The 15356-nt window shown below is 36.9% G+C and overlaps 1 protein-coding gene across 1 annotated transcript; it reads left to right on the top strand.

The window, feature by feature from the left end:
- The first annotated feature begins 1178 nt into the window (after positions 1–1178).
- Positions 1179–15112, top strand: LOC135212266 (ionotropic receptor 21a-like). Its single transcript, XM_064245710.1, has 11 exons — positions 1179–1563; positions 6102–6247; positions 7016–7109; positions 8841–8993; positions 9758–9905; positions 10466–10617; positions 11016–11167; positions 11617–11926; positions 12484–12642; positions 13742–13891; positions 14852–15112. The coding sequence occupies exons 1-11, from the start codon at positions 1405–1407 to the stop codon at positions 15062–15064; spliced, it is 1836 nt and encodes a 611-aa protein (XP_064101780.1). The 5' UTR covers positions 1179–1404; the 3' UTR covers positions 15065–15112.
- The last annotated feature ends 244 nt before the right edge of the window (positions 15113–15356 follow it).

Raw genomic sequence — 15356 nt, 5'->3', positions numbered from 1 at the left:
CAAAGTTTCTTCTTCTTCCTCTTTCGGCGACTTCACTCCGAGCGGGTTCTCGGTTCGGGTGAGTTGTGGTTTTTAGGTAAGTTCTTCTTCTTCTTCTTCTTCTTTCGTAGCTTTGTGATCATATCTCGCAGGAAGAATTTCACGATTTAGGTAACGATAGTATTTCTGATGAAAAATAATAATTCATTTGATCTTATTCTTTACTTTTAACTAAAGCAGATGTGGGCAGTATATATACTTCTAGAGCTAACTTGGGGGTGTGTATATGAGTAACATTTCTTTTTCTAGCGTGATGGTGTATACAGTATTAGTAAAACTGATATTAAGGAAAATATTCATAATTGTATTTCGAAAAAAATCTTTCATGGTAAACAATAAGCTAGTCGTCGTAGTCGCGTAATTCGGGTAACTGAACATCGATGTGACTGAAACCTACCGTCGAACTCTACGGGACCGTCCCGCCTTATTTCACTACCTTTTACCTTATTTGATGTACTATTGGGAATTATTATTATTATTATTATTATTATTATTTACTATTATTTATTATTATTATTATTATTATTATTATTATTATTATTATATTATTATTATTATTATTGACATGAAAATTATCTCACACTCTATTCGAATAAGATTAAAAACCATTAACTTGTCCAACAAATTTCCTTCGAATGATAATATGCCCACACAGAAAAGGATTATAAGAAACTTTAGTAAATTGGAATACTAAGGTTCTATTACTGTATATATATATATAATATATATATATATATATATATATATATATATATATATATATATATATATATATATATATATATATATACCCTACAACAGTGATATACTTAAGTAAGTTGTGACAAGCGTATCCTTTTTATGAACTTTAATGAATTTTTGGGTTAAAAAAAAAATCACGAGGGAGTTGTTTGCAGTTTTGGAAATGCCATATCATTAGCCCTACACTTATTCTTTTGGTCTTTTAACGTCGTTTTTAAAATCTACATTTATAAGAATATTCATGCGCAAGATGTGTTTTCAGTTTAAAATTGAAGTCATGAGATGAATATCGTTGTTACAATAGACGATACATTTTTTTTTTCTCAAAGTAAAGAACTTATTGACGACATTTTCAATTCGTATTTTTCTGTCTATCGTAAGTCCAGATGAACGATGACCCTCAAACTGAACCTGACCAGAGCGCTGATTTTCGTATCGTTCATTTCGATATCCGACGCCACCTCTCGCAAGCAAGATGTCAATTCTGCCCAAGATCACAGCCGTAATACACCTGTGGCGGAAGATTCTCTGTATTTTGATAAATTCGACGAAGAAGAGGATGGCTCGCTCTTGATCCTGTCCACCTCCCAAGTACAACACAGCACCCCTTTGCAAAGAGTCGCGATGAACGGCTCCAGGGACGAAGCGACCAAGCTGGCTCGTCTTCTTCTCTCCGTGGCTCAACGGGAGATGGAGGGTTGCGATCTGGTCGTGGCCGTCGACGATGCCTACGCTGATCCCGCCATCGTTCGGGAGGTGCTCAAACTGCCGAATCCTAAACAGGTGAGTCAGTTTCTCCCAGCGATGTCGTTTTGTACCCTGTTCTCGGGCGGTTTCTCTACTCAAAGATGTTTTAGAAAACTTATAATTACGTAGCAGTGAGTGATCCAATATTTTCTTTAATCATTCCGTAAGTCAAGGATATTAAACTTGAAGATGTTATTTAAGCTTAACAATTTTAAACTAACTAATTTTGATATATATATATATATATATATATATATATATATATATATATATATATATATTATCAAGGACAATACTATCCACATTACAAAAGCTGAAAGTCAAATAGTATAGTAATTTTAGATAAAGCTGACTACATATCACGTATGCAAGCCCTACTGGATGATGATGTGACTTATAAAAAACTAACAAAAAATCCCCTTGATCAAGTCATACAAAACTTCAATAGCACAGTGAAAAATATCCTTATAGATAAAACAGAACTACTAGGCAAATTGTCAGTCAAATCTCCTTCGCTACCTTACCTGTGCGGATTAGTCAAAACGCACAAAGAAAATAACCCTATGCGGCCTATTATCAGTACTGTTGGTTCAATTTCATATAAACTTTCGAAATATATCACTAAGATCTTGTCCCCGTTACTTGGAACCATCTCCGATTCTCATATATATAATTCTCTAGATTTAGTTGATAAACTAAACAAAATTACTCTTTGCCCAACTGATAGATTCATTAGTTTTGATGTATGTTCTCTTTTTACTAAAGTCCCTATAGACTCTATTTTAGAATATCTTTGTAATGAACTAACTCAGCATGAATTACCTCTACCTATAAGTCACATTATTTCACTCACTAAGTTGTGCATTTGTGATTGTAAGTTTATATTCAATGGTGAATTTTATCAACAAATATTTGACATGGCAATGGGCAACCCTTTATCGCCTCTCCTCTCAAACTTGTACATGGAATTCTTTGAAAAACGCTATTTACCTAATATCATTTATATTCCTGTAAAGTGGTATAGATATGTTGATGATATTTTAGCTGTTCTGCCTGTCGGTATTGATGTAAATGATTTACTCTCTAAATTAAATAGCCAGGTACCATCGATTAAGTTTACTCTAGAATTAGAAAAAGCAATTGCCTCCCTTTCTTAGATGTTTTGATACATAGAGAACCATTTCAATGTAAATCAAGTATTTATAGGAAACCGATCAACAACTTAACTTTGTTCATTTCTATTCAGGCCACCATCTTAACATAAAAATATCAATTTTTTCTTCTATGTTTTTACGAGCATTATGCATTGTCAGTCCCCAATATTTGGATCAAGAAATTGAATACATAAGAAAAATAGGGAAAGATTTATGTTATCTTTCACATATATTAGATATTTGTTATAATAAAGCCCACAAAAAGTTTTATAGTGTAAGTAACACGGAGAAAGAAAATTCTAAGAACAACCTCAGTTTGCCTCATTTTAACAGATTTGAAACCATTCAATCATTGCTAAAAGCCTTTAAGGTCAACCTTAAATGTTCATAAAAAATGGCCCCAGAGAAAGCAACAACATAATATATAAAATTCCATGCATGGATGGTCCCTCATTTTATCTCGGACAGTCGAGCAAGGGCTTAGAAGTAAGGTTAGGCCAGCATAAATGTTCTGTAAAAACTGGGCACACATCTAATGCAATATTCATTCATTTAAGTGTAAACAACCACCAAATAAATTGGATTGGTAGTTCAGTAATTGCAAGGTCAAAAGATGTCTTATCACGAAATCTTTTAGAATCTGCTTTAATACAACTTACTTCTCATTGTAATTTCAATATTAGCCGTGGCCTGTTTCATTTAGACCCTTGTATTTGCAACATGTTCAAGAAGGGAGCGATCCAAAAGAGCTAGGCCCAAAAGAGCTAGTACAATTGGGCTCTAGTTGACGACAAAATAGCTAGTTCCGTAATAGCTAGTAGTACATTTGAGCTGGTTCAAAAAGAGCTGTTAACAAAATAGCTTGTTTCGAGAAAATGCAGTGTGCTAAAACTGTGTCGTCTACCAACTGTATGTGTCTTCGAAATAGTCATATAATATTTGCATTTCTTCATCCAATTGTAGACGTTCGAGGTCTTCATTTAGCTCTTCGAATGCATCTGTCACTTCATCTGGATTTAGAAACGCCAAAGCAGCCAGCATCTTGCAATAAAGACGGCAGTTGGCATCAGGTATATAGCTATTTGATAATCCCGTGATTTGTATTTTTCTCCATATTGACTGTGATAGATGAAAGAAACATCCATTTATGTTTGCATCAGGATACATTGTCATGAAAGCATTGATAGCAGACTTTTCAAAATCTAAGGTTACGTTTTCAGGGTCACAGTCTGGGCGTTTGTCTTTCAAAATCTGAAATACTCGTTCATACGTTTTGACTGAGCCTTTTCAGACATCATAACATAAACACAGGGAAAAAGAAAGTTTTCTCTAACAACATGGATCGTATATAATTGATAAAATATTCTAGGAACGACTTTGAAAGTGCCATCACACATCCATATTTTTGAATTAGCAAGTTGATCGAGCATATGCTGGCTTGCAAATATGATTATTCGTTTGAAGTCGCTTGTACATTACTCATAAGAAGGGTTCTGTATTTCCGTTTATAGTAAAAGTTTTAAATTCTTCTGGAATTATCAATTCGTTAATTGATAAAGGTTCAGGAAAATGGCCTTCAACCTTACGTCTACGTTGAATAAGTTTTTGGAGCGCTTTTTTTTTTAGGGACATTAGCGATTGCTTCGTCATCCAGCTCTTGTACTACAGCAGCAATAACTCTTCGTGGTGGTGCACTACAATTTGAAGCTTGCTCATTCATTTTCCCTAAAGCAATTCTAACACTGCCTCGCGGGATCTGGGGCATGATTATGCTCTTGTCCAATTTTTACTTCACACTTTTCTTGGTAGTTCGGCGCAGTTTTCAATGTTCCTCTACAATCCTTCATTACACATCTCCAGTTCTGGCTGGTTTTGTTCGTTGTATTTTTTCGGTACAAATATCCATCGTAGCTAAGTAAATCTTTTCCTTTCTGGGACTTTATAACTTCCATGATGAAGGGTGGAATACAACTAACTTTTTTCTCCATAGATAAGAAAAGGATTAAAAGAAAAAATGAAGTAGAAATAACTCTCCATTTTCTTGAAACTAGTTATTTTGGTTAACAGCTCTTTTTGTACCAGCTCAAATGTATAACTAGCTATTTTGTCACATTAGCGATTTTGGTACTAGCTATTATGGAACTAACCATTTTGTCGCACTAGCTCAATTGTACTAGCTCTTTTGGGCCTAGCTCTTTTGGACCTAGCTATAATGTCGCATACTCGTTTAAGAATGACCTCAAAGATATAATTACAGACTTAAATAAAAATTAGTTGCCTTAGAGATATCTACGTTGTATATGTATGTTTACTATGTATTGTGAATATGTTTTTGTTTACCAAAGTTCTGAATAGTTGTCACCTATAATAATCCTTTAATTGTCTTGTCCTTGTGTCTGAGTAGATAGTCTTAAACTTTTAATTGTACCCATGTTTTTCCTCATCTTCCAGGTGTGTCGGTACTAATCTCTTTATAATCCCTGTCAGTCAGTTATACGACCTTTCGTGTGTTGTCATTTCCTCATGTAAGTCAGTTCATCTGCTAAGTAAAGGACGTTTGAACGTCGAAAGATCTCGCGGATACGCCGTTGTTTATTTTCCCTCGTGGCATATACCTTTATTTTTGGATTTATCACGTTCCTAACTTTCGTGATTCAGTTATACACACACACACAAATATATATATATATATATATATATATATATATATATATATATATATATATATATTATATATATATATATATATATATATATATATATATATCAAAATTAGTTAGTTTAAAAAATGTTAAACCTAATTAACATCTTGATGTTTAATTTCCTTGACTTACGGATAGATAAAAGAAAATATTGGATCACTCACCGCTACGTAATTATAAGTTTTCTAAAACGTCTTTGAGTGTAGAAACCGCCCGAGAACAGGAAATTAATGGACACTAAATCTAGTCCTATATGCATCAGCACTTAAATTTAACAAACACGTTTTGGGTTTAGCCTTTCTGATAAATAACGAAGACTATATCACAGGTCGCACTTGAACATTTTGAAGAAATCTCGCAGCTAACGGTAATTCCGTATAGTTCCTAACCTAAATTAAGCTGTACTTTACACTCAACATTTAGTGTGAGAGATATACCTAAAAACGTATCACGTATCGGTGGCAGCATGGTGGAAAAATAAGCATAATAAAGTAGATGATAAGTACGGAAGTCCGCTAAGTTAAAGTTAAACTGGGGTTTAACTGTATTTACGTTTTTCCTGTCACTGTGAGATCTTCTTTAGTGTGCCTCTGTGTTTATTTACCGATCTGCATCCTATTGCTTACTTATTTGAGAACGAATTGAGAGTAAATTTTCGTTTACTACATGCATCTCAAAAGACCATTCTGGCCTATTCCCCCAAACGAAACCGCACCAGGTCCTAACAGTGAGGGGGCTAAGCGACCTCCTTTCGGTAGCCTGGGTGTCGGGACGCTGCAGCGGCTATCTGATGCTCTTCGGTGACCCCGCCCCCCTCATAGAATTTGGGGACAAGCATCTCAACAAATGGAACTACGCTGGAAGGTGAGGGGAGAAATATATATATCCTGGGAAGTGAGGAAGGAAGGGTGAGGGAAAATAAATGAAGGTAAAGGTAGCTTTAGTTTAGTTCAGTTTGGGACGAGGTACAATTTTTAGAAGACTGTATAGAAGGATCAGGTTTGAAATTTAGGGGTTCCAACAATTTTTAGAAGACTTTTTTCAGATGGATGAGGTTTGAGGTTTGAGGGTTCCAAAGTTTTTCTGACAATAAACCAAGTTTTATTTGTTGGTTATAATTAATGTCGAATTACTGTTGCTGAATTCATATCATATAAGGTTACATAAATAAGAATATTCACTTAGGAGAGAAGATGTCATTCATAAAAAATCAATAATAATCGCGTCGTATTGGTTACATAAATATTGCCACAACAACAGTAATTTCCGTAATGGATTTACCTTTATTCCTCTTTAAGCAATATATATATATATATATATATATATATATATATATATATATATATATATAACAAGAGATTCAGCAATGATTTAAATGTCTGACGTGTAATTTTTAAATTTTCTATCTTATCACTACACAAGCAAGTATAATACCATTTTTAATTAGCATAAAATCCTTTTTTTTTTATTTCATACGTTTCGTTTTGATCAGTATAACTCATAACACTGTCTCTGCTTTTGAAAGTATTTTTTATTTTACTGTATCAGTAAATGATATAAAATACTAATTTTCTACAAGACTTCGGGAAAACTTAGATCTATTTTGACGTTGAAACTGGTATATGATTTCAGATACTTCTTTGTTCTTCCTTCAAAACTCGACTTCCAAGCATTCGCAGACTCTGTTAAAGGGAAGAAGAGTGAACGTTTGGCAGCGGCCATAAAGGTAAAGTGGTCCCGTATTATCTGGTAAAGTGGTCCCGTATTATCTGGTAAAGTGGTCCCGTATTATCTGGTAAAGTGGTCCCTTATTACCTGGTAAAGTGGTCCCGTATTATCTGGTAAAGTGGTCCCGTATTATCTGGTAAAGTGGTCCCTTATTACCTGGTGGAGTTTTCCCGTATTATCTGGTAAAGTGGTCCCTTATTACCTGGTAAAGTGGTCCCGTATTATCTGGTTAAGTGGTCCCGTATTATCTGGTAAAGTGGTCCCGTATTAACTGGTAAAATAATCCTATATTATTTGGTTAAGTGGTCCCGTATTAACTGGTTAAGTGGTCCCGTATTATCTGGTAAAGTGGTCCCGTATTATCTGGTAAAGTGGTCCCTTATTACCTGGTAAAGTGGTCCCGTATTATCTGGTAAAGTGGTCCCGTATTATCTGGTAAAGTGGTCCCGTATTAACTGGTTAAGTGGTCCCATATTATCTGGTAAAGTGGTCCCGTATTAACTGGTTAAGTGGTCCCGTATTATCTGGTAAAGTGGTCCCGTATTAACTGGTAAAGTGGTCCCGTATTACCTGGTAAAGTGGTCCCGTATCATCTGGTAAAGTGGTCCCGTATTAACTGGTAAAGTGATCCCATATCATCTGGTAAAATTGTCCCGTATTATCTGGTAAAGTGGTCCCGTATTAGCTGTTAAAGTAATCTCGTATTATCTGCTAAAGTGGTCCCGTTTTAACTGGTAAAGTGATCTTGTATTTACTGGGAAAGTAGTCCCATGTCATCTGGTGAAGTGGCCACATATTAACCAGTAAAGTGACCCCGTATTATCTGGTAGAGTGTTCCCGTATTATCTAATAAAGTGGTCCCGTATCATCTGGTAAAGTAATCCCGTATTATCTCGTAAAGTGGTCCCTTATTATTTGGTAAAGTAGTCCAGTATTATTTGGTAAAGTGATCGCGTATTATGTGGTAAAGTGGTCCGTTTTATTTGGTAAAGTGATCCTGTAATACCTGGTAAAGTGATTCCGTATCTATTAAGAATATTGCTGTAGAATAAAAGGCCTATTTACTTCAAGCAAAAAATTCAATTTTTTCTGCTAACACCAATTCACAGACCTTGAATAAGGATTAATTCCGATATCAAGTTCCAATATCTTTCAGAAACATCGAAGAAACATCTATTTACTCTTTAAAAGTAGTTTTAAAAAGTATTATTGTTAAATAATGCCTTAATTTTGTTAAGAAATTCACAATTCCGTGAAAACAAATTGTTTAAAAAATATCCACAATTATATATAAAAATATATTTGTATGTAAAAATAAAAAACAAAGACTTTTTTCGAACACTTGAACGGTGTTCCTCATCAGTGTGACGTTTAACACTGATGAGGAACACGTTCAAGTGTTCGAAACAGTCTTTGTTTTTTTATTTTTACATACAAATACTTTTTTTATATATATAATTGTGGATATTTTTAACAATGCATTAATTATTTTAGGCAAAAAGAAAAAATAATAGATTTCTTTCGGGTAGAACCAATTTACAGAGATTAAATGCAGGCTGATTCCTAGTACCAATATCTTTCGGTACACTTCACATAAAAAAAGAAACGAATGTCAATTTCAATTAATGAGAAGCACAGATCCCAACAAAAATTAAATTACCTCTCCTCCTCTCTCCTCTCTCTTCTCTCTCTCGTCATCTCTCTCTCTCTCTCTCTCTCTCTTGTGCAGTCGAATCGTACCCCAGAGTGGACTATCTACATCAACCAGCTTTTTGGCAGCTGGGAAGTGACGAAGGTGGCTACCTGGTGGCACACCGCTTTTACCACGGAAGTCCGTCTGTATCCTGATAAACTATCCGATCTGAAAGGGGTTATGTTGAAGGTAAGAGAGAGAGAGAGAGAGAGAGAGAGAGAGAGAGAGAGAGAGAGAGTACGATTCTAGCAACTAAGTCTTTAGACTTAGTTGCAGTACATAGAGATGATGGTTTACAGCTTCACCTTATGAGAGAGAGAGAGAGAGAGAGAGAGAGAGAATGTACCATTCTAGCATTTCTGTTTTTTTACTTTTTATATGTTTAGTACACAAATAATGGATTACAACTTCACATAATGAGAGAGAGAGAGAGAGAGAGAGAGAGAGAGAGAGAGAGAGAGAGAGAGAGAATGTATGATCCTAGCATGCATTTTTTAGACTATTCTTACATGTCCAGTGACTCAAGTATATGAATGATGGTTCACAACTCAATGTAATAATACATTAATTAATAAACTGTAGAATGACTCCAATAAATTGTGCAGAATCAACATGAAATACAAATCAACAACAAATTATGCATTAGGACATACTCCCCAGAAAGTCCTTACACATAAAATATGCAAATGAATCTTGTAAAAGCAGAGATCCAACAACCAATGAACGATAACATTTGACTTGACTGAACTCTGTAATTGAAATCCTTTATTTATTTATTTATTTATTTATTTACAAGTCTCTCAGCTAAGTTATTCATAGAGAGACGGAGGAAATTAGAACATTTTTCACCATCTCGTATAACTCATTCCGCCCTCTGGGGCATGCGCAATCCCCGAAAAAACAAAAACATATCAATGCGAGAACTCGACTTCTTCTTCTTCTTCGCTATCCAGTGCGTGACGTTCGAATGGAAGCCGAGCGTCTTCTATTACAGGAGCAAGAACGGGACGGTCTTGTTCCGCTACGGCATCGACATAGGAGTGGTTCAGACGCTCTCCAATGTCCTCAACTTCACGGTTCAATTTGAGGAACCACCTGCTGGTGAGTTTGAGTCTAGCCCTTTAGTTTAGTTTCGTCGTAATTTCCTTTTGTAGTGATTTTATTTAATGGTGATAGTCACAACTTATCTATATTCGAAACTGCAAAAAGATTTAATTATTTGTAGTAGCAATACTTCTTAGAACATCGAAGCATATACAGGTATCTCTGGCTTAGACTTATTGATACTGGTTAATGGGCTGAGTATATGTCCCATTTGCTAATTTTGTTCAATGTTATCTTAAAATGTGTGTGTATGTGGAGAGAGAGAGAGAGAGAGAGAGAGAGAGAGAGAGAGATTCAGTAAGTGGGCCGCCATAAATCAAAATTACAGGTGTTGGTCACTTACAGAGATAAAGATACTGTATAGGTCTTGCATCTGCTGAATTACCGTTAGGCACCCCTTTACGCAATGAACAAAGCTCTGAAGCACTTTTATCAAGAACAAATGAAGACCCACAACGTCAAACAAAATATTTAATAGCGTTTAAACCTACAGAATGATTACTGCATGATAACTTCTGTGATTTCTGAATTGACAATTCTTCTCTGCTCTGTCACAGAAGAGTACTGGGGACGCGAAGAACAAAACGGATCCTGGAGCGGAATGATGGGGAAGCTGGCGAGGAACGAGGTGGATTTGGGCGTGGTCGATCTCTACGTCACAATCATCAGGGTTAACATCTTGGATTACACGGCACCGTACGACTCTGAGGTAACGAGAGACCATTTCAGAGAAAAAATATATATATACGTTTTCTGAGCGTCTTGCTGACTCTTCAGTGTGGAGACATTAAAAACTAAACACAGTTCATGATGTGGAGTTCTTTGATATATTAGTTCTCCAAAGTCGTTTCTATTATTATTATTATTATTATTATTATTATTACAAGTTTCAAAGTTCGACAATACTCTGTCATCGTCATGACTGAGTGTTGTCTGTGTCACAGATATTCATAGGATACTCGATTCAGGCTCTAGCTTTGTAGAAATAGAATGATTTGACACAACTCTCATATCAATACGATCTATAACCCACAGTCCTTAATGATATAATCTCTAAAAGTTTGAAATCCTCGCGATGAACTGAAAGAAATTTCCTTTTCCTATCAGCTGAGCTGTTTTATGGCACGAACCGAACCTCCTCTTCCGAGATGGCAGGCGCTCGCCTTCCCTTTCCAAGGGACCACTTGGCTCGCCATTATCATCGGGTTCGTGGTCAGTGGACCCGTTCTGTTCTTGCTGGCTTTGGGGAGCGCTAGGTGGTAAGATCACTATACTTCTACCTTCTGAATAAGAATATACTGATATTTCTCTTTCTGTGAACGGTTGATAATGACTAAACGTGAATTAAAGCACAAGGTATGAGAGTGAACATTGACGCTACAATGTCGGATAACTTTAGCTGAAAGTGTTATTATTATAATTCACAGAAATGTTCGAAATATTCCGAATCTGTTTCTGAATTTTTAAAAAAATTTTTGAGCTCATGATTTCATTACATTTGCGACACCTTAATAATAAAAAAATTAACAAAAGTGTACTAATAGTTCATCAACTGTTTCGAGACATCTCGAACTTGTTTGTGAATTATACTCTACTCCTTGAACTTCTGAATTAGTTTCCTTCTCGCGCTTTGATAATAATAATAAAAAAAACGCATTAAACTTAAATTTCGAGGCCTTTAAACATCTTCCATTCAACCTTCCCCCAGCGGAGGTGAGAAGATAAGCCTACAGAGTCTCCCGTCCAGCTGGTACTACTCCTTCGGAATCCACTGCAACGAAAACCAGACCTTCTGGCCCATCGGCGAAAGCACGAGAATCTTCGTCGTCGTCCTGTGGCTCTACTCCATGACGCTCACCATCGCTTACTCGACGAACCTCATGGCCTTTTTGACGGTCTCCAAGCCGCCCGCCTCCATGGAGACCATCAGAGAACTCCACGCAGCTGGTATAGAGGTCTCCGGTCTGGGGAAGTTCTACGGAGATGCGCTGGCCTCCGCTAGCGATCCTTACTTGAAGGTAGGCCTAAGACTTTTGGAGGTAGGCCTAGGACTTTTAAAGGTATGCCTTAGCCTTTTGGAGGCAAGCCTAATACTTCTGGAGGTAGGCACAAGCCTTTTAAAGGTAGGTCTAGGCCTTTTAAAGGTATGCCTTAGCCTTTTGAAGGCAGGCTCAAGCCTTTTGAAGGTAGGTCTAGGCCTTTTAAAGGTATGCCTTAGCCTTTTGAAGGTAGGCCTAAGCCCTTTAAAGGTATGTTTAAACCTTAGTAAATACTACATACACAGTTATAATTTTAAAAAGATAAGAGTTAGCTTAAAGTTGCATTAACGGCCGTTGCTTATCTATCTTCTCGCTGGTGTCATGGAAACATTATTTCTTGAGTCCATATTTCAAAACATTTAACAGGTTTTTGTAATCGCTATTCATTTACAAAATCACTGAAAAATGCCAAGAACATGTAATAAAAATCTAAAATATTAATCTTTATGTTACACCCCATCCTACGAGCAATTTCCAAGCGACTCCCAAAACATTAATAAGTAAACTTTCCTAATTATGTCTCATCTCCCTTCCAGAGTTTGGCCTTCCGCTTCCAGGATTATAACAAGGACGAGGTCATCATCGGGAAAGTCCTCAGAGGGGAGTCGGTCATGCTGCAGAACAGACCTTACCTGGAATTCGTGGCCAAGACCAGGTTCATAGACCACGGGGTACCGAGACTCAGGTTAATGAAGGTGATGGTCTTCTTCTTTTGTAGTTTCAGGAGAGAGAGAGAGAGATGGTCAAATTGTTCCGTTAGTATTTTACGTGAGAATTAAAATGTTTCTTTGTCGTTTCTGAGGCTAGCGCTTCGGTATTGTTTTATCTTTGTTGTTTCAGAGCCGTAAGTATTGTTTTTCTTTGTTGTTTCAGGGCCTTAAGCATTGTTTTTCTTTGTTGTTTTAGAGCCTTAAGCATTGGTTTTCTTTGTTGTTTCAGAACCAGAGCTAGATTTTTTCTTTGTTGTTTCAGAGCCTAGAGCTAGTATTCTTTTCCTTTGTTGTTTCAGAGCCTTAAATATTCTTTTTCTTTGTTGTTTCAGAGCCTAGAACTAGCATATCTTTTCTTTGTTGTTTCAGAGCCTAGAACTAGCATATCTTTTCTTTGTTGTTTCAGAGCCTAGAACTAGCATATCTTTTCTTTGTTGTTTCAGAGCCTTAAGTATTCATTTTCTTTGTTGTTTCAGAGCCTAGAACTAGCATATCTTTTATCTGTTGTTTCAGAGCCTAGAACTAGCATATCTTTTCTTTGTTGTTTCAGAGCCTTAAGTATTCAATTTCTTTGTTTGTTTCAGAGCCTAAGAACTAGCATATCTTTTATCTTTGTGTTCAGGCCTTAAGTAATTCATTTTATTTGTCGTTCAGAAGCCTAGGAACTAGCGATTTTCTTTTGTCCTGTTGTTTCAGAGCCTAGGAATCAGCATATCCTTTTCTTTCTTTGTTGTTTCAGAGCCTAGAACTAGCATATCTTTTCTTTGTTGTTTCAGAGCCTGGGGCTTGAGTATTGTTTTTCTTTGTTGATTAAGTGCACAGAGCTAGTATTCTTTTTCTTTGTTGCTTCAGAGCACAGAGCTTCAGCAGCTATCTATAAAAATCAGATATAAAACGGTTTTAATTTCAACATCCTTGTTTCCGTTCAACTTCAGCTTCCCCGCTTATCAGTTAATAAATAGTTATTTATTTATTTACCCTAAAAATCTGCATCATCTCCTACAGGAGAGTCCATCGTCCATCGCTCCCTTCCGAATGCCCATTAGGTCTATCTCTCTAACACATAAATTTCTCTCACCTTCAGGAGTGCTTCGCCCCCTTCAACATTGCAATGGCCCTTCAGCGTCATTCTCCCCTGAAGAGGAAGTTCGACCAGGTCATCGGGTGGATGATTAACGGTGGCCTGATCAGGCACTTCTTCCTGAACTCTCTCAGATTGGCTGCGTCCGTCAAGGTGAGGCTTCGTAGTAGTAGTAGTAATTGTCGGGATTTGCCTATGAAACGGCTCATCTTCGGCTTCGTCGCTGGTTCATTAGAAGCAATAGTAGTAGTAGTAGTAGTAGTAGTGTTGGTGGTAGTTGTTGTGGGGATTTGCCTGTGAAACGGCCCATCGTCGGTTATAGGCTTTTTCGTAGAGTAGCGGTAGAAGTAGTAGCAGTTTAGTAGTCGTATTTGTCTGGATTTGCCCTAGAAACGTTTGTTCATCGGTCTTACTCTTCTTCATTGAGTAGAAGTAGTTGTAGTAGTTGTGATTTATCTTTGAAACGGCTCCTCGTCGTTTTACTCTTCTCCCTACTGTAGCAGTAGTAGTAATAGCAGTATCAGCAGTAGTCGAGCTTTGCCTTTGAAACGGCTCTTCATCAGTTATACAAGGAATCTTGTAGTACTATAGTAGATTCACATCAACCGTGCATTTCATGTCTAGCCCAGTCCCTTACGACTCTCCTGATTGGCTATTGATAAGCCAATCACAGGGCTGGAATCTCTCAGTCTCTCTCGAGAGTTCACATGGATAGGATCTATGTTCCACCTCTCCTGAGGGATGCTTTTGACGGAACATACATCCTGCCTGTGTGAACTCTCTCGAGAGACTGATAGTTTAAAGCCCTGTGATTGGCTTATCAACAGCCAATCAGGAGCACCGTAAGGGACTGGCCTAGACATCAAATGCACGGCTGATGTGAATCTACTGTAGCAGTGGTCAGGACTTGCCTTTGGAACAGCACATACCTTATTTGTATCTTGCACATCTTTGCAAACCCTCCCCCTTCCTGTTCGTGCGCAAGGCTGCCTGATTTGTCTGATATATCCCCTCGTTCTAACATCTATTGAGAATACAAAACTAGCTAAGGTAAGATATCAGCCGATTTGCCGCCAATTCACCCAGTCCAGCTCTGTGTGGTTTCCTTCACAGGCGAGGGAAGATGAAGAAGCGGAGGCCAAGGGAGAATTCCAAGGGGAGCAGGACTCGCTGGTCGCATCGCAGACGAACGACGGCGTCATCCCGATAAGTCTAGACCACCTCCAGAGCATATTCTTCATCTACATCGTCGGCTGCGTCTTCTCCGCCTTCTTCTTCCTCGCGGAAGTGAGAATGTGTAGGCAAGTCCACAAGAAAAGTGGATAGACAACGGTAGACTTTTCTCTCTTTTTAAATTTCTCTATCTTGATTTGGTTTGCGTTTTTCAATAAAGCATGATGCAATCATCTCTTTCTTTTTTATCTTCTGACACTTTTTTTTCATCTTTAGTCTATTTTGAATTATACTTACTAATTTTCAAATATTAATATTGATTAATTAATATTGATTAATACTGCCTTGGCAAGTTTAGTAAGATTAAATGATATCATACATAACAATAATAATTCTCTCTCTACCAAATTTCTTCACAGAAATTCACTTAAAGTTCAAAAAGATT

The sequence above is a fragment of the Macrobrachium nipponense genome, chromosome 40 (genome assembly GCF_015104395.2).
Source record: "Macrobrachium nipponense isolate FS-2020 chromosome 40, ASM1510439v2, whole genome shotgun sequence".
Classification (NCBI taxonomy): Eukaryota; Metazoa; Arthropoda; class Malacostraca; order Decapoda; family Palaemonidae; genus Macrobrachium; species Macrobrachium nipponense.
Note: the sequence above shows the minus strand (reverse complement) of the source record. Positions and strands in the feature narration are given on the sequence as shown.